The sequence below is a fragment of the Neophocaena asiaeorientalis genome, unplaced genomic scaffold (genome assembly GCF_003031525.2).
Source record: "Neophocaena asiaeorientalis asiaeorientalis breed wild unplaced genomic scaffold, Neophocaena_asiaeorientalis_V1.1 scaffold567, whole genome shotgun sequence".
In the NCBI taxonomy this organism is placed as follows: Eukaryota; Metazoa; Chordata; class Mammalia; order Artiodactyla; family Phocoenidae; genus Neophocaena; species Neophocaena asiaeorientalis.
Genome location: NW_020173728.1, coordinates 247,118 through 267,654, shown reverse-complemented (window position 1 = coordinate 267,654; position 20,537 = coordinate 247,118). Strand labels below are relative to the sequence as shown.

The window sequence follows — 20,537 nt, the reverse complement described above, 5'->3', positions numbered from 1 at the left end:
CCAAATGCCCGAAAAAAAAAAAAAAAAAAAAGCCACCAGGTCCAGTGGTTATGGCACGGAAGTTGCCGTAGGATCGGCACATCTGCAGCCTTGCTGGAGGCATCGTGGAGGTCTGCAGGCTCTGGTGCTCTAGAAATACAACGTGACGCCCCAGGGAAATTGAAGTGTTCCAACAGCTACAGAGATAAAGGAAAATGAAAGAACTAAAATTCATTTCATAATACACTGTCTTTTACCTCTTTATCCAAAATATTATCACTCCCACACATAACCGATATAAAACATACAGTGAGATATTTCACCCTCTTCCGTTCATCTTAAGTCTTTGAGATCGGGGTGTGCTTCACAGCCACAGCTCATCTTCACATTTCAAGCGCTCAGCTGCCCGTGTGACCTGCGCTGGTGCAGAGATTTCAGAGCCTCCACGTCCAATTATCTTTCCCGACACTGGTTCACAGCCCTGGGAGGTGGGCCGGACGAGATGGAGGCTCAGAGGGCCACACCCTTGTGTCCCCAGAGCCCCTGGAGGGCTGGTCCCCACTCTCCGTGCTCCGATTCAGCAGGACGAGGATGCGGGGCCGCGCTTGGAGAAGCGCTGCTCGGGGTGCTACCCAAGCCCACACCCTCGTAAGCAGAGGGTCTGAAATTAAATCCACGTTTTCTGTGCCCCAGCCCGTTCTCTTCTGCACGCAGAGCCGTGAGGCCAAGACGCTGAGACAGTCTGAAAACAACCCCCAAAGAAGAGAACAGCCCTCAACTTCCTCGCCCCAGAGGCTGACAGCAGCGTCTGACACCTGGACACTGCAGACAGGTCCCCAACCCAGACCTGTGCCTTTGTCGTGCTGACCTTTTGTTCATAAATTCTTAGAGGGACCCCTGTATTTAATGCGACAGCTGGGTCTTTGGGGCAGAGTGGGCTGTTGTCAGCACACTGTCTGGATGTCACCGGAGCTCAGAGGGGCATCTGAAGAAGGGCGATTATGTAAATCACTCCTGACAAAGCCGTGAGCTCAGCCTGGTCATGCCTTTAACACGCTCGGCGCAGAAGTAGTCAAAGCCACATTGAGGGCACTTCAGATGATTTTCTAGTAGCCGTGACAGAAGCTCTCAGGACCACTGTCCTCACGCTGCCGAGCGCCAAGCCCCTCCTTGTTGAGGCCTCTGAGTAGAAGCTTCTCCCGAGACCTGCGGGCCAGGTGCAGCCGTCCAGGTGCCTGAAGAGCACTTCCGGCTTGTGAAAACAGAAGAGATAGTCCCATGTGCAACAAAGGAGGCGTTCCTGTCCCTTCCGACTTGAGGAGGGGCTGAGAGGCCCCAGCTCCACCCCCTCCCTCATCACTCAGCCCGGAACTCCCACCAGGGCTCCGGCAGCTGGGACTGGCTGGACCCAGGGCAGCCCTTCCACCACCTGGAGGAGAAGGTCCCTGAGACCCAGCCAGGGTCCAGCTCTGCGTGGCTTGTGACAATGTACAGCAGAGCACTGGGCCTGATGCTGGACATTTAATCAACAGACCCAAAATAGGTCCCACATTTATATCCTACAAGGAAGGGACAGGTGAGCTGGAAACATCATATGAATGGCCTTCACTCCCACCCCTTTTACTCAGTGAGACCGTGGCCCTGGGTGTTCTCTCCCGGTGGAGAAATGTAGAGGCTGGTCCCCTTTAGGCATACCTTTAGTGCCATGGGGAGAGGACAGGTCTGGAGGCACAGCGGGCACAGCCACTTCCCGCCCCGGGGGCCACCAGGCTGCCCCCCTGAGCAGAGAGGCCTCCGATTGGTTTTCCGGATGTTCCTCCCAGACTCTCCCTGTAGCCCTCCTGAGGGCACAGTGAATTCCACACACCGTGGCCCCTGGCTGCCTGCCTCTCTGTAATGTCATTCAATTAAAAGTTCCATCAGTGCATTTTAGAATTATCTGGAGAGCCTTCAAAACATTCAGATACCAGGGCCACCTCTAGACCAAGTAACTCAGAGTGTGCGGGACAGGCCGGGGCTCCCACGGGGTGCCAGTGGACAGCCAGGGGTCAAGTTTCCACACTGCAGTGGGTGCCTGGCTCTCTGGGAACGAGTTCCTCCAAGCCAAGGCTATGTCAGACACGCCCCCCACCATGTCCCAGGCTGCAGTGGGGGTGGGACCTCCGCTTCCACGGTCAGCCTCAGAGGGGTCTGCACCCAGCCTCTCAGCTCCTGTGTCCCAGGAGCGACGCCTGCCCCTCCCGGCTCACCTGCACTGATGAAGGGGATCCACTGCCTAAGTCAGCGTGCTCGGGGCAAACACACACGCACCCAGGAGCTCTGAACTACCAAGCTCCCTGGTTGGGGGTGTTAATAATACTGATCACATAGTGCTTATGGGTACCAAACACTGTTGTAACTGCTCCCCATGTGTCGTCTTATTTAGCCCACATGGCAGCCCACGTGTCAGAGCGCCAAGACTGATGCCGCTTTACAGAGAGGTTGAGTAACTTGCCCAGGGTCACACAGCAGGGAGGCAGTGGAGCGGGGATTCCGACCAAGGCAGTCACCTTAGTCTACCCTGCCTTCAAAACCACCTCTGTTCCAAACTTGCCTCCCCCTCACACACCACCAGCTGAACCAAACCCCTGGCAAGTCAGCCGTGTGGCGTTTTCCTAACTTTGAGGACAAACCTCCGCATTGACCCTGGATTTCCCCACCTCTCGTTCTTCAAGTCTGTGAGGCTTTGTCATTATGATGACGCTGTGTCAAGGACAGTGGCACTTGGTATCAACTCAACTTTTTTTCCTCATTTTAGTAATTTTTCAAAGCTAAGGCATCCTGCTCCCAGCCTGGGCCTGGGGTTCAAGGTGCGACGGGACCAGAGACTGAGGTAGGGAAATGGGACGGCACAGGAGGGTGTCAATCTCAGGACAAGCCCATCTTGCCTGGGGGCCCGTGTCCCTGCCCCCCAAGTCCACTGCAGGAGAAAGGCCCACGCCCGTGTGCCCACCCACTGGGGAAGTCACTGCTGTGGGGTGGCCCGCGTCTCAGCTGCCTCTCGGATTCCTCTCTAAACACGGAATCTGGGGACACTATTTGTGCAAACACTATGATTCCCTGCTCGAGGCCTCCAATACGCCGGATTTCAGTTTCATCTGGGAGCCCCTTCCTGATGTACCAGAGGCTTTCAGGACTGATCTGGGGCTCAAGGAGGCCACCGCCCACAGAGGCGGGGCTCCCAAGGGCCAGCACCCCACAATTTTCCAGGGCAAACCCCCACTTCAGGAACTCTGCTCTACCCTGTGCCGACTAGCAGAGACGGCTGGGACTGGGGGCTGCTTGGTGGGTGTCCAGCACGGGATGGTCCAGCCTGGGGGTGTGAACTCGCATTCTCCAGAGTTTAGGAGGAGAAGGAGACCCAGGGAGGACCCGCGACCCTTCATGACCACCCCTCCCAGGCACATTTCAGATATCCCGGTGCAGACCCCGCCTCCGGGGAAGCCGAGTCGCGGGGCGGAGGTTTCCTGGGGTCTGGGTCTGGTGCTCTCCGCCTCCGTTCGTGCCGGCCCGCGCACGGAGCACCTGGGTCGGAGGCTGGCCTTCTCCTGTGGCATCTCTGCTTCCGCGTGTCCATTTCCCACCTCAACCCCCAGCCCCACCTAAATCCAATGGAAAAGGTCGCGGGATCCGCGGCTGCGCGGGGTGCGGGGAGGGAGTGATGGGGGCCCGGGCAGACGTGGAACTCCCCACGACGCCAGCAGGAGCCTCGGGCTCTGCCCATAAAAAGAGTTTCATGCGGGACAGACCCTGCGGGTCTTCAGAGGATGAACGGGACAGGGGCGGGTTTGGAGATGGGAGGGTGTCAGCGCAATTGGCTCTGTGCGCACAGGTGAGTCCCCGCCATCCCGGGGGCCTCAGGATCCAAACGGAGGACTCCAGGCCACCCTGCCCCCGCGGCTGCGGGTGCCGGAGAGCAGAGCAGGGGAGAAGGTGGCAAAGAGCCGGAGAAGCCGGGGTCTGCGTGGGGCAGGGCTGGGCGCGGGTGGGCGGGAGCGCCCAGCTTTGGGCGGAGCAGGGAAAGGCGCCCGTCTGCCCCGAAGCCCCGCCGGTCTCCGGGGCGCAGCGCCGTCCATGCCCGCTCCGCCGCGCCGCCGCCACCGCCACCGCCTTCCCGGCCTCCCCCATCCCAGGATGAGCGCTCCCCCGACGCCACCTCCCGGGGGCGAGGAAAGACTCGAGACGGCCTGGCCCCCCGGCGACCAACGCCAGCGGCACCCCCGGGACGGAGGGGGCGGCGGCGGTGGGGACCTGGGGCGCGGGGCGGCGGGCACGGTAGCCATCCAGTGCGTCTCCGCGTTGGTGTGCGTGGTGGGCAACGCCCTGGTCATCTTCGTGATCCTCCTCCACGCCAAGATGAAGACGGCCACCAGCATCTACCTACTGAACCTGGCTGTGGCCGATGAGCTCTTCATGCTGAGCGTGCCCTTCGTGGCCTCGTCGGCCGCCCTGCACCACTGGCCCTTCGGCCCGGCGCTGTGCCGCGCGGTGCTTAGCGTGGACGGCCTCAACTCATTCCCCAGCGTCTTCTGCCTGGCCGTGCTCAGCGTGGACCGCTACCTGGCTGGGGTGCGCCCGCTGCGCGCTGCCACCTGCCGCCGGCCCGGCGTGGCCAGACTGGTCAGCGGGTGTGTGGCTGTCGTCCTCGCTGGTCACCCAGACCATTGCCGCCTTCACCAGCACCAGGCCGGCTCGCGGCGGCAGGGCCGTGGCCTGCGACCTGCACTGGCCGCACCCAGCGTGGTCTGCACTTTCCTGCTGGGCTTCCTGCTGCCCGTCCTGGCCGTCGGCCTGTGCTACGTGCTCATCGTGGGCAAGATGTGGGCACTGGCGCTGCCGGCCGGCCGGCAGCAGCGGAAGCACTCCGAGAAGAAGATCACGTGGCTGGTGCTGACGGTGGCGGCCGTCTTCGTGCTCTGCTGGCTGCCTTTCTACGCGGTGCAGCTGCTGAACCTCTCTGTGACAGGCCTGGATGCCCCCGTCCACCACGTGTCCCTCATCCTCAGCCACGCCAACAGCTGCGCCAACCCCATCCTCTACGGCTTCCTCTGTGACAACTTCCGCAGGTCCTTCCAGCGGGTTCTCTGCCTGCGCTGCTGTCTCCTGGATGCCTCTGGCGGTGCAGACCAAGAGCCACTGGACTACTGTACCACCGCCCTCAAGAGCGGAGGGGACGCAGGAGTCTCATGCCCCCCACTCCCCTGCCAGCAGGAGCCCAGGCAACCAGAACCCAGCTGCAAGCCGGTCCCCCTCACCAGGACCACCACCTTCTGAGATGCCCTCACCACCCACCCAGCGGAGCCACCTCCAAGGGATCTGCACCACCTACAGCCCAGCAGACCGCCCGTGCTGCATGCTCCCCTGAGAACCACGACCTTCCTCCACAGGCACCTGCTTCCCGCAGTCTTCATGCACCCCCAAGAGCATCAGAGCCCCTCAGGCTTCCCCTCTCCCCAGGATACTGGCTTTCAGAAGGATGCTTCCATGGGGGTAGGACCCTCTGAGACCTAATCTAGGATGTGAATCATTCCTGAAACTCTGGCTGTGTTTTGAGGGGGGGGAGAAGGGAGGATGCCAGGGAGCAGTGGCCCCCTGCATGTGACTTGTTCCAGTAGCTCTGCCTGGGAGAGGACTGTCCAGAGGGTGGAGGGACCCAGCACCCCTGCTCTGCGCAGACTCTCTCTCTGCCTGTGGTGGGGACACAGCGTGTTTGGAAAGAGGGGGAGGAAGGGAGATGCCTCCCAGTGCTTTCCCTTTGCTGCTGTTCTGGGGCCCTTGTGCAGAGAGATTTGTGTGTGACAGCCTCGGGCCCAGACTCTGTCACCACCTGACCACCCCCCGGCCCAGTGCCTGTTTGCAATCACAAGTGTCACCCTGGTTGTCCTGGGACGGTAGCAGGCTTTTTGTGAGTAGAAAAGGTTTAGAGAGACCTGGAGTGGGGTTTATTACGAGGTGTGAAACCGGGTCCATAATAAAAAAGCGGAGAGGATAAATCTCATCTAGCTCCAATGATGGGATTTCTTGCCCCCTCCCTCCGGGTGGGAGGGGAGCTAGGGAAGGCGAAAGAAGCATAGAGAAGGCAGATGGAAATCAGCCCGGAGTTTGAATGGAGGAAGCAGCTCTATCACCGCTATTAAAAAAAGGTCTGTATTCGGGATAACATCAGCCAGATGTAGATAATAAACAAACATAGGCTGAACACAGTAAAAGGCCATAAGTTTCTGCCCGATGTTCACGCAAGGATAAATTATCTTTCCCCAAAGGACAAAACTGGCCTAAGAGGAGCTTTGATCCTGCTTCCTGCCAAAAGTGGAGGCGGGGGCTGCGGAGATGCGGGTAGGGCTTCTGTGGGAGGCTGGACGGCAAGCGGGCTGTTCTGTGTACAGGGAGCGCCACGGGGGCCCCGGCTCAGCTCAGCCAAGGACACTCCTGGCTTTGGCTCGGGGGTCCTGACGGTGAGAGGAAGATACTGGGGCGGGCGGGAAGCAGGGCCTCTGAGGAGAGGCCCTCCGCTCACCCGAGGGTCAGGCTTGTGGAGCTCACGGCTTCCTGGCAAGGAGGCTTCAAGAGAAAAAACGTCCTGGGCCTGACCTGGTCCGGGACCTGCCAGACTCATGTCTCCTCCGGCAGCCTGCAGGCTCCAAGGTGGGCACAGGGGGCTGCTAGGGAGCTAAAGAAGGCTGAGGCAGGGCCCAGAGGGGATGCCCCGCTTCCACCATGGGCCAGGGCTCCTCCCTGAGAGCGGGGGCAAAGGGAACAAGGCCCTTCCCTGAAGCGATCGGGCCAAAGCCAGGCTTCAGAGATGTGAGCAGACCCCTGATGTTCCAGGAACGGGCAGGAGAGCCAAGTTCGGGTCCTGCATCCAGTGTCATGTGACCCGGCAAGGGACTGAACCCAGGCCCTCAGAGTTCTGCCTCTAAAATCGGGAGGCCCTTCCCTAGCCAGCACACAGTGACTCTTAGAGGACGAACCTGATGGTTCTGTCCACGAGGCTGTGGATGCCAGCTTCTCCCTTCATGAATGAAAAAAGAAACAGCCTTACCATCGGGCACTTACTCCTGCACGTGACCTGGAAGCGGTGATCAGTGGCGATCAGTGTGGTGTGTAGGCTGGGGGCGAGGTGGATATGCAGATGTTCCGGGTCTGCACTGGGTGGTCCCCATCTGTCTCAGAGAGAAAATGTGTAGCCAAGTCTGCACTACAGACTGGAGACATGGCTGTGGACTGGAAACTCCTAAGACACGGAGCCCCTTGAACCCACATGCACACGTACTCATGCGCACACAAACACACGCACGCAGACACCACCAGACCCCCCCCGCCCTGGCAGTACACACTAGAGTTACCCTGGGCATCTGGAGGCAGTCGGTGCTGGGCCTCCTGTAACCGTAACCTCTTGACAGCCTTTGAAAGTGAACTGTTTCCTTGTTCCCCAGTGCCTGGCGGTGCCTTGCAGGGCGGCCACTTGATAGATGCGGTTGAACTGACCTGTGTGAACCACGCAGGCCGATGGCAGCGAGGTGAGGGGTTCACAGCACAGGCAGTGGTCTGAATGCGCTGCCGGGCCTCTGCCACGGCCTGGGTAGGGCGTGGGGTCCTCTCTCGGATCGCCCACAGTGACTCACACTGGGCACACTCTCTGACGGGCAAGACGGGGCACCGACCCAGAGTCCTGACAGCACTCCTGCTCTGCTGAGTACTTAAAAATGCAACGTTTTCAACTTAGTTGGTGATGGTTGAAGGCAAGGCAGCCTCAGGTGATGGAAAGAAAAGTCCCTGGAGGCAGGGGAGCTCCGCGCCAGCCAGCCCCGTGGGGAGTGCTGTAACCTCACTGAGCCTCAGTTTCCCACCTGAAACACGCACAAAGGGAGACTGTGAGTTTCGAGTTCTTTCCAGCTGTGGCTCTCTTTTATCAGGAACGCTGGAGGAAGGTGCTGCGGTGGTGGGAGGGGACGGCAGCATTCTTCTGTGCAGACTGCTCTCTCCATAACCTGTTAAAAGTGAGCACTGACACTGCCTTTGACCTTGGAGTCATAAATCATTGCGGTGGAGCAGGGAGAGTCTTGCTGGCCGTCCTCCTTTTCAGCTGCAGGACCTTCTCGACTCCTGGGGCTTAACAACTCTATAGCCCGCAAAACATGCCGATCATTGGTCGGGGATGCGCTAGAGGCGAGGTACTGCCAGCTGTAGCAACGGGGGGCCTTTGTAACGGCTGCATAAAACCCTCCCTCGAGGTCTGAAGACACTAGCACATTTTGCTGGCCTGGGGCATCAGCTGTGCAGACAGCCTTTGACCTCGGTTCTGCTCCGTTTACCGAGACTAGGGGAGCACAGCCTTTGGCTGCATCAGGAATGAAAACTTTTGTTTTTTGAGTTGAAATCCACTGTATTTCAAGCACACAGTGGTTGTTTCTCTGTTTGTGGCTATAAAAACAAACAGATCAACACACTAACCGAAAAGGAAATAAGACTTCTGCGTTTCTGACCAATGCAAGAATACCAGTTTCCACCGTATCCTTCCTCGATCATCAGGGAGGAATGAAAACATCTTTATCCAGGTAGAAACAGCCTCCAGGTACCCTCCAGCAGTGAGCTGGCTTTACCTTTTAAAATCGCCTTTAATGTACTGTTCAGTGACCAGCCAGGTGTTTCATTTTTCCAGACAATCAGGAAGATGGTATTTGCACGTGACAGGTGATCACTCATCGGAGTTCTTGCCGAGTTTGTCAGCACTGTGTTTTCTGCAAACATGAATGCAATTTGCACATTTATCTTTAAATTCTTGGCTTCACTTCACCATAAAAACATCCTACCTAGCACGCCTTAGGTGCCAACGCTGATATCAAAGGGAAAAACAACAAGAGAGGTCTGTGTTGGCTGTGCTACCTCAGAAATCGAACTTGGCAGCCTGAGCAGTGGCTGGGAAAATTCCTGCAAATCTGCACATCGAAGCTGTTCTCCGTCAGGCGGTCTGCCAAGAAGCGTCCCCATTCCGCGTCTTCCCTCTTCTTAAGGAGATAATGGGATAACCTCAGATTCCTTCAGCACAAATGTCAGAATGCGGAGGCCTGTCCTGTTGCACCCGGTCAGTGGGCACCACACCCCGATGCCCTGCTCTGGGGAGGCGAGTACAGGGGGCAGGGGAAGGGGGCAGAGGCATACAGACTGCACACCCCCTGCCGCTTCTGTAAAGGCAGGGCGGGGCTGGGGCCTCCGTGGACAGCGCTCTGCCCTCGAGGAGACTGGAGGTTGGTTAGTGGCAACCACGGGCATTAATCAGATCAGCACAGGAATGAGAGTGCGCTTCTAAGCCAAAATAAGAACCATCGGGGAAGTGATCTGGTCTCTGTGAGGCGACCTTGTGCAGGGCATCCACCCCAGGAAGGCTGAGGGGGGCGACGTCCTCCATGAGTTGTGTGGGAGAAACCAGGATGAGAAGGGTGGGCAGAAGGGCCGAAGCAGAGGGGATGGTGTGTGCCAGCAGCCAGGAAGGGAGGCACTGAGAGTGCCCAGGGTAACTGGAACAGAGGCCAGCGGTGCCCGGTCAGTGGGAGGCATCAGCAGATGAGGACCTCATAGGCCCCATTGAGGACTTAGGACCCGGCCGTGGGACGGTGGTAACGATGAGAGGTGCAGGTCCACCTGGTCAAGAAACCCATGGATGACTCCAAGTCCTGTGAAGCCGGGGCGCATGTGCCCTCCGCTTTTCAGGGGGAGATTGGCAGGAGGATCGTGTTCTCATCCTTCTAATGTTTTCAACAAGAAGGCAGGGTTCCTGGTCCTATGGCTGGATTGGTATAGTGTCTAACAGGGAGGGGCTCTTTTGAAAATGAGGGAACCAATATTGAGGAAGTCCCAGATCATCAACCATGTTGCCTAGAAAAGGAGCGCTGACCACCAAAGTAAGACCCGAGGCTTCCCGTTATGAGGACACCGTGAGCCCCACCCGGCACCTGGCGAGGTGTGGACAGTGCGCCGGGTGAGGAAACAGATTTGGGGACATACAGACCAGGGGCAGGTCACTGCTCACCAGCCCAGCGCAGCCGCAGGGATGCTGTGTGGCCCCAGGAGAAAGGACAAAGCAAGAGCATCCAGCCCAGGTGTGCAGGGCAGGTGCAGGAGGCTCACCGCTCAGACAGCGGCACAGCGGCACAGGAGGACAGGGTGGTGCGTGCATGGTGCTAGGGGTGTTTTTGGGGGAGGGGGGTTGTGCTTGGTTGGTTTCTGTATGTTTTTGCATCCAGCTTTCTTTAGCCATTCCGAGGAGGCTGTGATTTCTTTCTAAGCTATTTTTATGGGAGTATAATTTATACGTGGTAAAAGTCACTCTTTTTCGGTGTACAGTTCTGTGCATTTTGACGTGTATGAGGTTACCCTCGTTTAACTGCCACCTCAGTCAAGCTGGGGACTGGCTCCAGGACCGTGTCCTTCCCTCTCGGTGGCCGTGACCCGTGCGCTGAGGGGGCAGCATGAGGAGGACCCGAAGGGGAGAGAACTGGGGACGCTGCTCCCCAGATGCAGGCAGGCCACCCCAGCACACCGTCTCCCCACATCCCCACGCAGGGAGCTCTGCCCTCCTGATCGCCTGGATTTGAAGCAGCAGCCTGGGCTCCAGAAACCACCCCCCACAAACCACAACCCAGGGCTTGAGCAAGTGCCGGGCAGGTTGCTGCCTCCTCAGCGTGGCTGCCCCTCCCCGCCGGGGCTCAGAGCTCCCCCGCAGCCCCGCAGAGCCAGCTCTTCCTCAGGACCCAGCCCCATCTGTCCGTCGCGGCCTGGACGGCCGGCTGCTGGGCTCCTGCTGCATCGTCTCAGCCCCGTTGATCGAGGCTGATTCCCTCGCTCTGAAGATGCAGACAAACCACAGAGAGGGGGCCTTGCCCTGTGCCCTCGGGCTTCCCTTTCTCCTCCTGTTCCCGTGGGATTCCCCAAGTCCTACCTCTTAGGACAAGGGCGAAGAAGCTTGAAGAAAGGGGGGAGTCGGTGCTGGCAGAGAAGGGCCAAAAGTGGTGCTTCCGGTTTCGATCACCATTTCAAGACGAATTGAACAACGAACCATCTGTCCAATACGAGAGTGCAGGGTCGGGGGTTGCGGATCTCCGGCACGGCTGCGGGAGTAGGGGTCCATGGGCTCAAGGAAATCGAAAGGAATTAAGGGGGGAGGCAGAAGGAAGGGTGGAGGGTACAGGAGACTGAGGCAAGCCCCGTCTTCCTCTTCCTCTTCCTCACTGGGTGGCCGAGGGAAGGTTTGCTTGAGTCCAATAGCCCAGAGCGAGCAGCTGGGGCCGGCCTCCAGGTGAGGACAGGAGAAGATTCCAGGAGGACAGGGAAACCCTGCCCTAAGTCGAGTGTGCAGGAGAGGGGCTTCCCAGGATGGTACAGCTCGTGGATGTCTTGCTCAGGAGAACGTTATTTCAGGTGCAGTCGGGGGACATGTCTGGCCTGGGGTGGGGGGGCGTCATCACCACGGACCCCAGTTTGGAATCTTGGGGTTTTTTTCCACTGGATCCCCGAAACCCTGCTGCTTCTGCTGCCCCATTTTGTTTCCACCATTTCCAGCGGTCGTGACTGAACTAACCATCCCCAGGGTCCTTCTGTCTTTCGCAATCACACTTTCAAAACAGGCTGAAGAGGATTTTGATTCTGTTAGAATCTGATGTTAAAACAATATTTCGTTTCTCTTGTGAGAGGAAATCTGTTGTTTGCCTACCTCTGAGCCTGCTGACCAAAAAAAGGAAGAAGGGCTCTCTCAAAACAAAAAAGAGATAGCGCTGAACCCGGGCACACATTCTGAACAAGACAGACAGACAGAGTCGGGCGTAGCCTGTATTATTTTCCAAAGAAATGCCGAGAAGGTCAGGGATGTTTTCAGATGTGCTCGGGTGCCCCCCACCGAGTCACGACAACCACGGAAACATGTTTTCCTATCTTCTTCGTAACCTCGGTTTTCCTCGAAGAGATGACATAATGATTAACCCCCATTCGACACACGACCACTGTGAGCTTGGGGGTCTTCTGCCGCCTGCCCAGTCCACATGAGAAGGTCACGCCCAGGAGCCTCAGGAGGGACTGTGGCCGTGCAGGGGGGGCCCTTGGGATCCCATGGGCAGCAGCATTTCCTGACTTCCTACTGCGTGCCTCAAGGTGCCCCTCCTCCCTGAAATGCGTGATGTGCAGGCTTCCCGTCTTGCTTTGTGTGTCTTTACACACTCGGGTGGGCTGCCAGGATTTCGGTCAACCCGGGCCCGAACGCGGGGTGAATGAGCAGGGTCTTGGGAGACATGTGAGCTGCGTTTTGTTAAAACCTGTTTGCTGAAACGGAAGAGAAGCTGTCTGTCTGGTCATTCCTTGGAAAATCTTGTCTTTGTGACTCAAACATGAAAACACAGGGTCCTTGGTTCAGGGAGATCCTAAGGGCAAAGCGAGCATCAGGGCGGAAAAAGGCTTTATCTGGCCCGTTGTGTAGACAACTCCAGCATCAGTAGAGGGGGAAGGACAGGAAGGAACTTTCTGGTGTCATGAACATATTCTATATACTGATGATGGCAGTAGTTCCACGAATGTGTGCTCTTCAGGACTCAGAGAACTCTTTGCTAAAAAGGGCGGGTTTTACAGTCCAGGGGCCTGTGACTCCCCGGGGGGCTGGGTGCCCAGGCCCACGGCCCCCTGCGGTGCCCTCTGTGGTGGACAGACGGCGGGCGAGGCCAGGCACTGGCCCAGAGTCCCACCGGGACAGTTGTGGACACAGGGCCAGTCCCTTGTTTTGAACTGAAGTTTCTTTCCTCTTTGGCATGTTCCTCTTTGGTGTGACTAGACTTGGGGCCCCAAGTGGCAGCTGGAACTGGAGGGCGCTTCGGGCTGTGGTCACTCCTCCTCTGTGGCCTACCTAGGAGCACAGTAGAGGGGACTCTGCTCTGCCAGACTTTGATGGGCCTGTAAGCAGGGAGAATGGGTCTTTGAAATGGATTTTACAGCTGAGGAGGGGCTGCATCTCCACTGTGCGAGCCTCCCCTCCTGCGGCTCTGCCTGATGCCTGAGACCCCACCAGGACACGTGCCCAGGTGGGACAGCAGCCCTTCCACCTGACCACACCATGCCTGGAAAGAACGCTTTCCACTTTCTGGAAACCTTGAACTTGCCCTCAAGACACTCCAGATCCCAACATGTCCTTTTGCTTTATCCACTTACACACCCACCAGTTCATTGTCGCGCATGCCCCGTTTATAGAGCACCTGCTGTGTGCCAGACCTGGGCCAGTTCCCTTCACCTAATCCTCATGGAAACCCCAGAGGGGGCCGGGCCGGCATCCTGTTTACAGCCTTAGGGTTTTTTTCTTTTTTTTCCTTCACCTAATCCTCATGGAAACCCCAGAGGGGGCCGGGCTGGCATCCTGTTTACAGCCTTAGGGTTTTTTTCTTTTTTCTTTTTGGCTGCAATGTGCAGCTTGTGGGATTTCAGTTCCCCAACCAGGAATTGAACCCGGTCCATGCCAGTGAAAGCACCGAATCCTAACCACTAGGCCACCAGGGTACTCCCAGTCTTAGGGGTTGTGTGGTGCCCATGGCCACGTGACCACCCACGTCAGGCTGGGATTCAGATCTGGGGTGCATGGCACCCACACTCTTTGTTGGCCCTGCTGGATTCTTACAATGCAAACTGTGCAAGTGTTGCCGTGGGGACATGTGAATAAGTCTAGAAGTAGGTGTTACCTTCTCAAATGATTTCCGTGAGTAAGTGCAGCACAAGCGCATTCTTATGAAACTCCTCCACTTGCACCGAGGATAGAATTCGACATCTCTAAGCTGACCTATAGTCCCCCCCTCCACTCTTCTCTCTGCATCCCACATCTGCAGCCTCATCCTGGACCCCCTCCTCCTTGCTCACCTCATTCCACACCCTCTGCCAAGACTCTTTCCAGCACAGGGCCTTTGCACGTGCTGTGCCTTCCACCCGGACTGCTCTGCCCTCAGCTCTGTGTTTGACCGACCCCTGCTTCTCCTTCACATCCAGAATTGTCAGCTGGCCCAGCAGGCTCTCCAGCCCTGTCGTGCTGTGCTCTCCTCCCCCCGGCTCCTACCACTGTTTCAGAGGCGATTCCAGTTTGTGGGGGTGGGGGGCAGGAATTGTTTGTTGTATGTCTGTCTCCCCCACCAGAGCTCGAGCTTCTCAAGGCAGGGGTTTGTCACCATGCCTGTCACCCACCAGTGACAGAGCACATGCTCAACAAATATTTGCTGAACTGATCCAAGCGGTTCGGTCTGAGGGCAAAAAAGTCATTTGAGTCATAAAATCAAATTCTGACTCATCCACCCTGGCCTTCTTCCCCAGGCCCCATGAACCCTGGAACGCCATCAGCGAGCACACACCGCACACCACTGCTGAGACTGGGAGACCTGGATGACAACGATGTGAATAGAAGGCAGGGCCCGCGGCCCATTTCACAAGGGCCACCCAGGTTTGCCCCAGTAAGGGTTCTTGCCTCTGAGTCTTGAAAGCGTGTTTTGGTTTTCTTGTGTTCTTGAGAAAGGATCTCTTCTTTGGAAGAAGACATCCTAAAGCAATGAGACCCTGACAGTCATTTTGACTGCTCCTGGGAGCAGACCCTTTTGAAAAGTGGAAGGGTAGGTGGTGAGGATGATTGGTAAGGTATCACTCTCCCCTCTCAACCCCCAGCATGATTTATCTGCACCTGCTTTTCTCCCACTCATCGAGTTCTTCCTTCACACATACCTCTTATTGAATCTGGTTTTCTGCTAGCCTTCCGAGTCCTGAGGGCAACACTGCTGCACTGGCCGTCTCGGGAAGGCACCCCTCGCCTATCACCCACTCCACACACACCCCAAAGCCGTCTCCTTCATCCAGGATGGACGTTGACATCTCCAACTGCATCTTCACGACAGCAACTACTCAGATTAAAACTGAGAAATTCGGCATGATCCAAATGTATAAAAATATTTGGATATTTGACTGAATTCAATTTTCTTCCAACTTTTGCTTTCTGAAAACTTTCAGAACACTGCATATAAAATTCAGCCAGTTTCACCATCCCAGGAAAGGGGGCCCAGGAAATGTGTGTATTAAAAAGACAGTGTTTCCTATCTCCAAGAGAAATGAGGATGATTTAATACTGCATGAGACCTTGGTCTCTGAGCCACAGACTGACTTTTGTGTTTGCATATCTCTGAGAGCAGATAATGCCAAACCATTCACAGAGGGACACACAGCCAAGATTCTAAGAGATGCCCCAAGAAGGACTGTTTAACTCGTCCCAACAAATAATCCTATAATATATTTTAAAACACTTAGGCGTAAGTCCTATGTATGAAGTTGTTATGGTTACAGAAGGAAAAAATAAATATTTGTGCATACAGACATAACATGAAGTCCTTCTACAGTGAAAACAATCTCCACTGGAAAGGTCTTTGAAAGTCAGAGATGGAGCCTGGAGCAGACGGAGCTAGTGATGGGGTGGGGGCGCAGCCTTTAAAGCCTCCTCTCGGCATCCACATTGTCCATGAGCCTCGTTTAACAACATAAAATGAGGGGGCTGGGGGAGAGAGGTGAACAGACACAAAACCCAGGAGCACTGTTATTTGTTTATTTTCCACTTGTGATGTCATAAGCAGGAGTTTTGCCTGTGTTCTAGTTTATCTCCAATAAATAAATAACTATGTACAAATGTGCTGAGTTTACAAAATGGTAGAGGAAAACCTTTGCATTACACAAGATACATTTACATGATACGCTTTTTTCCATACACAGAAGCATGAAGCATTTCATTCCTAGCTTACTTGAACCAAACACCCTGTGTGGCAATGTCTAAAGGTGTGTACCTAGGCTCTTCTACCAGAAAGCAAAGCTATAAAAGGAAAATTCCTCAGTTTCTTGAGAATATAGGGCCTGACTTGGCCTGCTACTTATTACTCATCCATAGTTAAACTATTCCAGAATGTTGGAAGCTGTCTGCAACAGCTCTCCTCAAATATACCCCCTGCTGGTCTCATTAAAATACAGATTCTCGTGCAGTAGGTGGGATGGAGCCTGAGTGTCTGCATTTCTAACCAGCTGGCAGGGGCAGCTCCAGCCTCTTGTCCCTGGACCACGTTCCAAATGGCTGGGCTTAGAAGGCCCCTCCGAACTGGGAGAACTTCTCGAGGGCCTGATCAAGGTGAGGCCCTAACTGGCCACGCTCCAGGCTGCATCCCCAAGCTCCCAAATTCAAGAAACCAGTAGAGCTGGTTTTATTGGGGCCTACAAATGACAAGAACGGTGAGAGTCCAAATGGTCATTGGCATGAATCCTGCAGCTCAAAACTTTCTTACACTGTCTCCCGGGAGGTGCTTCCATCTTCTCTCAGTTTAAAGCAACCATGTGAACATTTTCAACATTGTCAAAAAGAACTCATAATAATAATAATAGGAATAATAATAACGGGAAAAGACACTGCATAAGAAGCTTAACAACAATGACTACTTTTCAGTCCAAATCCAAACAACAACAGCAATAAAATGGAGGTTCATTGTTTAAAAATAAAAATGAAAATCTCCTTGCGTTGAATTCCTGTGATAGTCCAGCAACATTAGTCTAACAAATGCCCTTCACATCTTAACCTCGATATTGCTGTGGAAGCCTGAAATTTCAGGACAAATTAGCAAATCTGCTGAAAGAACAAATTCCCAAGCATTCTTATTTCTAGTGTTTTTGTTTCTGTTTCACATAACAGTTCTGCCCAGGCAGACAGCTAAGGGCAGAAGTAGGGTCCAATACAGGTAGGGTGGCTCAGGTGGGTTGGCCGAGTTCCTGGGAGGGGTAAATTGGGAGAAATGAAAGGGCTGAAATGCCACTTGGCTTCATAAATGCGAGAGGGCTGGAAAAGATAGTATAGGGGCCCCGTGACAAGTGGGAGCACATAAATATATAGACAGGGAAGGGGAGAGAGGGGAAGGGAGAAAGGAGGGAGAGATACAAAGTGGGTGCCGGAAACACAAGGGTAAGGGAAAGAAGCCAAAGAATAAAAAATACTTAAAAATAAATATCTTGGTCATTGTCTATGACTCAATTACACTTCACTTAGTCCACTGGGATGAAGTCTGCCCCAAGGCCGCCAACCAAGAACACTCACCCCTCCTGTGCCCCTCGGTGAGGGCATCGGACACTTCGCAATCTTGTCACTGTAAAACTGCCAACTCTGCCCACTTGTCCGATGACATCATAGAAATGGCTGGGTCCATACTTCTTCCAACGCGCCCCCGCCCCCCGCCCCCATAGCCAAGTGTAGAAGCAGCGAAAGAAGGGGAGCGAGCGTCTTCTCCAGTTCTGACGCCAGCCAAGGTGCTTTGGGGTAGTGGGAGAGAAAGGCTGGAGAGGGGAGGAGCAATGAGGCCCAGGAGGGAGGAAAAGGCCACCCAACACCTGGGCAAGGGAGGGAGGTCCCTCAGAGTTTCTGAGGCGTCCGCTCGGTCTTCACGTGCTGCAGTACCACCTCCTTGGAGGGGACCCCGCACTTGTACTCCAGCTCCGCCCGCGAGGTGCCTTGCTTCTTGCGCAGGTGGCAGAGGAGCGCCAAAAGCGCCACGACCAGAGACAGGCTCGCGATGGAGATGCCGACGAGCACGCCGGAATGCAGAGGCCCCGCGGGCGGGGGCGAGGGTGGAGGGGTGGCGCCGGGAGTCGGGCTGCCCGGGAGCGCCCCAGAGCCGCCGTCCTCCTTGGTGGGGTCACAGTCGGTGCCGGCCTGGCCGAAGGGGGCCGTGTCGGGCCCGCAGATGCACTCGTAGGTGCCGGGGAGGTTGTGGCACTCGCCAGAGCAGTAGCCGTTGTCGCACTCGTTGATGTCCGTGCACACGGAGCCCTCGTCCAGGATGTAGCCCTCGGGGCACCGGCAGATCGCCAGGTTGTTGGGGTCGCAGTCGGCCGGGCACGAAGTCTGGTTGCAGAACATCTGGCACCTGTGCGGGGCGTGGGGGATGGGCGCGAAGCCCTCGGCGCAGATGCAGAGGTAGTCAGTTCTGCCCGTGGGCTGGCACTGGTACTCGCAGTTGGTGCCGAAGCACGGGTCCACAGACTCCACGCACTCGCCGTCCACCAGGTCGAAGCCGGGGAAGCAGTGGCACTGGAAGCCGCCCTTCGTGTTGACACAGCTCTGCGGGCACGGACTGGGCACCTGCGTGCAGTCATCCACGTCCTCACACCGGTGCTGGTCCGCAGCCAGCCGGTAGCCCGTCGCGCACATGCACGTGTAGTTGGTGGGCGCGTCGGGGAAGCCGGGGACGCAGAAGTGCTCGCAGAGTTGGTGGCACGGGTGCTCGGCCGGCACCGCACAGGAGCGCCCGTCCGCCTGCAGGGCGGCGTCGGCGGGGCAGAGGCAGCTCGACGCCCCGGCGCTCTCGTTGCACGCGTGCTCGCAGCCGCCGCCCTCCACGCTGCAGGCCCAGGCGCCCGGCGCCTCCCGGCCCCAGCGCGCCTCGGCCTCAGCGGGCGGCACCGCGCACTCCAGCTTCACCCCGAGGGGCATCACGGCGGCCGAGCTGCCCAGCGGCAGCGCTTGGAAGTCCGCGCCGCGGGCCCCGAACGGGGTGCTGTAGGTGACGGAGACGCCGGCGGCCGCCGCGGCGCCGGGCTCCACAACCAGCGGCCGGCAGGAGGCGGCGAAGTTGAACTCGCAGAGGAAGCCGTCGGCCTCCGCGCCGCACTGCAGCTCCTCCCAGGCCGGCTCTCCCGGTGCCAGAGCCCCGGCCGCCGAGACGGCGACGCACAGCGGACCGCAGAGGGGCGTCCCGTCGTCGTGATGCCGCGCCCACCTGCTGTAGCTGGTGCGGTTGTCGCCCGTAACCCACTGGAAGCCGCGCAAGGGCTCGTGGTGCCCCGGGTCGCCGCAGCCGGGCGGGAGCTGCAGGCCGATCCAGAGCCGCGGGCCATCGCCGCCGTCGCCACTCAGTAGCAGGGAGATGACATCCGCTGCAACCGAGGAGCGCACGGTCATCAGGTGGCCCCGCAGCTGCTCGCAGACCCGGCTGGCGGCGAGGAAAGTCGCGGGACCCCGGAAGAGCGCGAAGCAGTCGTGCTCGACGCACTGGCTGCCGAGGGGCTGCGGCTCCGGGGGCGCCGGGAGCCCCAGGCCGGCGGGGGCCAACACGCCGAGGAGCAGGACGCGGAGCATAGTGTCCGCACGCCGCGCGCAGGGGCCCGGCCGGGGCTGAGAGGCGCAGGGCGCCGCCGGCGACAGCCGTTCGCGTCGGTCCCGGACTAGGCGCGTCCGGCTGCGTCGCGCAGCCCCGGCGAGGCAGCCTCTGACAGGCTGGCGGGCCAGGGCCCGAGTTTATAAGTGCGCGGCCCCCCTCCCTGGACGTTCGGGAAAAGGAAGGAAGTGCCTGGTGGGAAGGGCTGATGCTGCATTCTCGGATTACTGGGTTCTCCGGACGCCCTGCGCCCGCCCTCGCGCCCGGGATCACCTCGCGGGGATGAGTAAACTCGGCCCCGGCTGGGAGGTCCTCGGGCGGGGCCAGCAGCGCAGGCTCCCGGGAGGACAGCATCTCTGTCAGCACGGCGACAGGACCCGCCGCACGCGTGCAGCCCTACAAGGGGCTTAACCCGCAGCCCTCCTTAATCTCCGGTCCTCTTTCTTTTCCTTCATCAATGTGTTGTTACCATCTATTTCAAGGAAAAGGCTGGATTGCGGAGCTCTGGGAAGAGGAGACTGGGCGAGGAAGGCTTGCAATGAGAGGTGGGGATGTAGCGCCCAGGACCTGCAGGGCTGCGGGAGGAGGTGCCCGCCACCCAGAGGGTTTTGGGAGGGGCTGCCTAGGGCGTGGCCTTCCCCAAAAAACACGAGCGCAAGGAGAGCGAGCCACACCCTCCCCGGCCAGGGCGCCCAGCTCCGGAGAAGGAGGTGCTTGGAGACAGCGGGCGTGGCTAAGGCGACCACGCTCACAGGAGGAGGACTGGCCTAACACCCGGTCCCCAAGTGGGGACCCACGAGTCCCTGAGCGCCAGCTGCCACGGCCAGACCTCATCTCATCGCGTGAGAAAGTCGTGGGGACACTGTCAGGGCGGCAAGGTCTTGCCACCCTTCGGAAGTGGTGGCAGGCGAATTCCCGCCGAGCCCTGTAGGGGCGAGCGAGTTTAGCCTGTTCGGTCTGAGTTCTTCCAGCATCGCAGAGGGACAGTGCAACTAGCACCCCCAAAGGGACGGACCCGTGGTGTGCCCTTGCAGGGAGGGTCTGTCTTTTGAGGGTTTTTCCCTTTGGCTGAGCAATCAGATTGACACAGAGGAGCACATAAATGCCAATTGGACGGCAAAGGACATAGACGAGGGGCTGTCCTGGGCACGCGCGGGGTGGGGAGCGCTGGGAGGAGACTGGAATCTGTCACTTTCGCGATCCTATCCGCTCACTCTCGGATCAGGAATGCGGAGGGGTGGGTCCAAAGCAGAACGGTGAGGGGCAAACTTTTTTTTTTTTTTTTTTTTTTTAACACCCTGCGCTATCCTCCGCCGCGGTCACTTACTGCGACGCGCCAGG

At 57.5% G+C, this 20,537-nt stretch overlaps 2 protein-coding genes across 2 annotated transcripts; one reads left to right on the top strand and one right to left on the bottom strand.

Annotated features, from left to right (window-relative positions):
• Nucleotides 1-4,152: 4,152 nt before the first annotated feature.
• SSTR4 (somatostatin receptor 4) lies at nt 4,153-5,292 on the top strand. Its single transcript, XM_024750786.1, is given in 3 exon segments — nt 4,153-4,643; nt 4,645-4,763; nt 4,766-5,292. Coding segments are annotated over 3 exon segments (1,137 nt in total).
• Nucleotides 5,293-15,598: 10,306 nt separating this feature from the next.
• On the bottom strand, nt 15,599-20,016 carry THBD (thrombomodulin). The gene has a single exon (XM_024750787.1). It carries the CDS (start codon nt 19,175-19,177, stop codon nt 17,453-17,455), a length of 1,725 nt encoding a protein of 574 aa, XP_024606555.1. The 5' UTR covers nt 19,178-20,016; the 3' UTR covers nt 15,599-17,452.
• Nucleotides 20,017-20,537: the final 521 nt, after the last annotated feature.

What these genes read in the sequence shown, in the direction of transcription:
- THBD (XM_024750787.1), bottom strand. Translation starts at nt 19,177, where the DNA reads ATGCTCCGCGTCCTGCTCCTCGGCGTGTTGGCCCCCGCCGGCCTGGGG.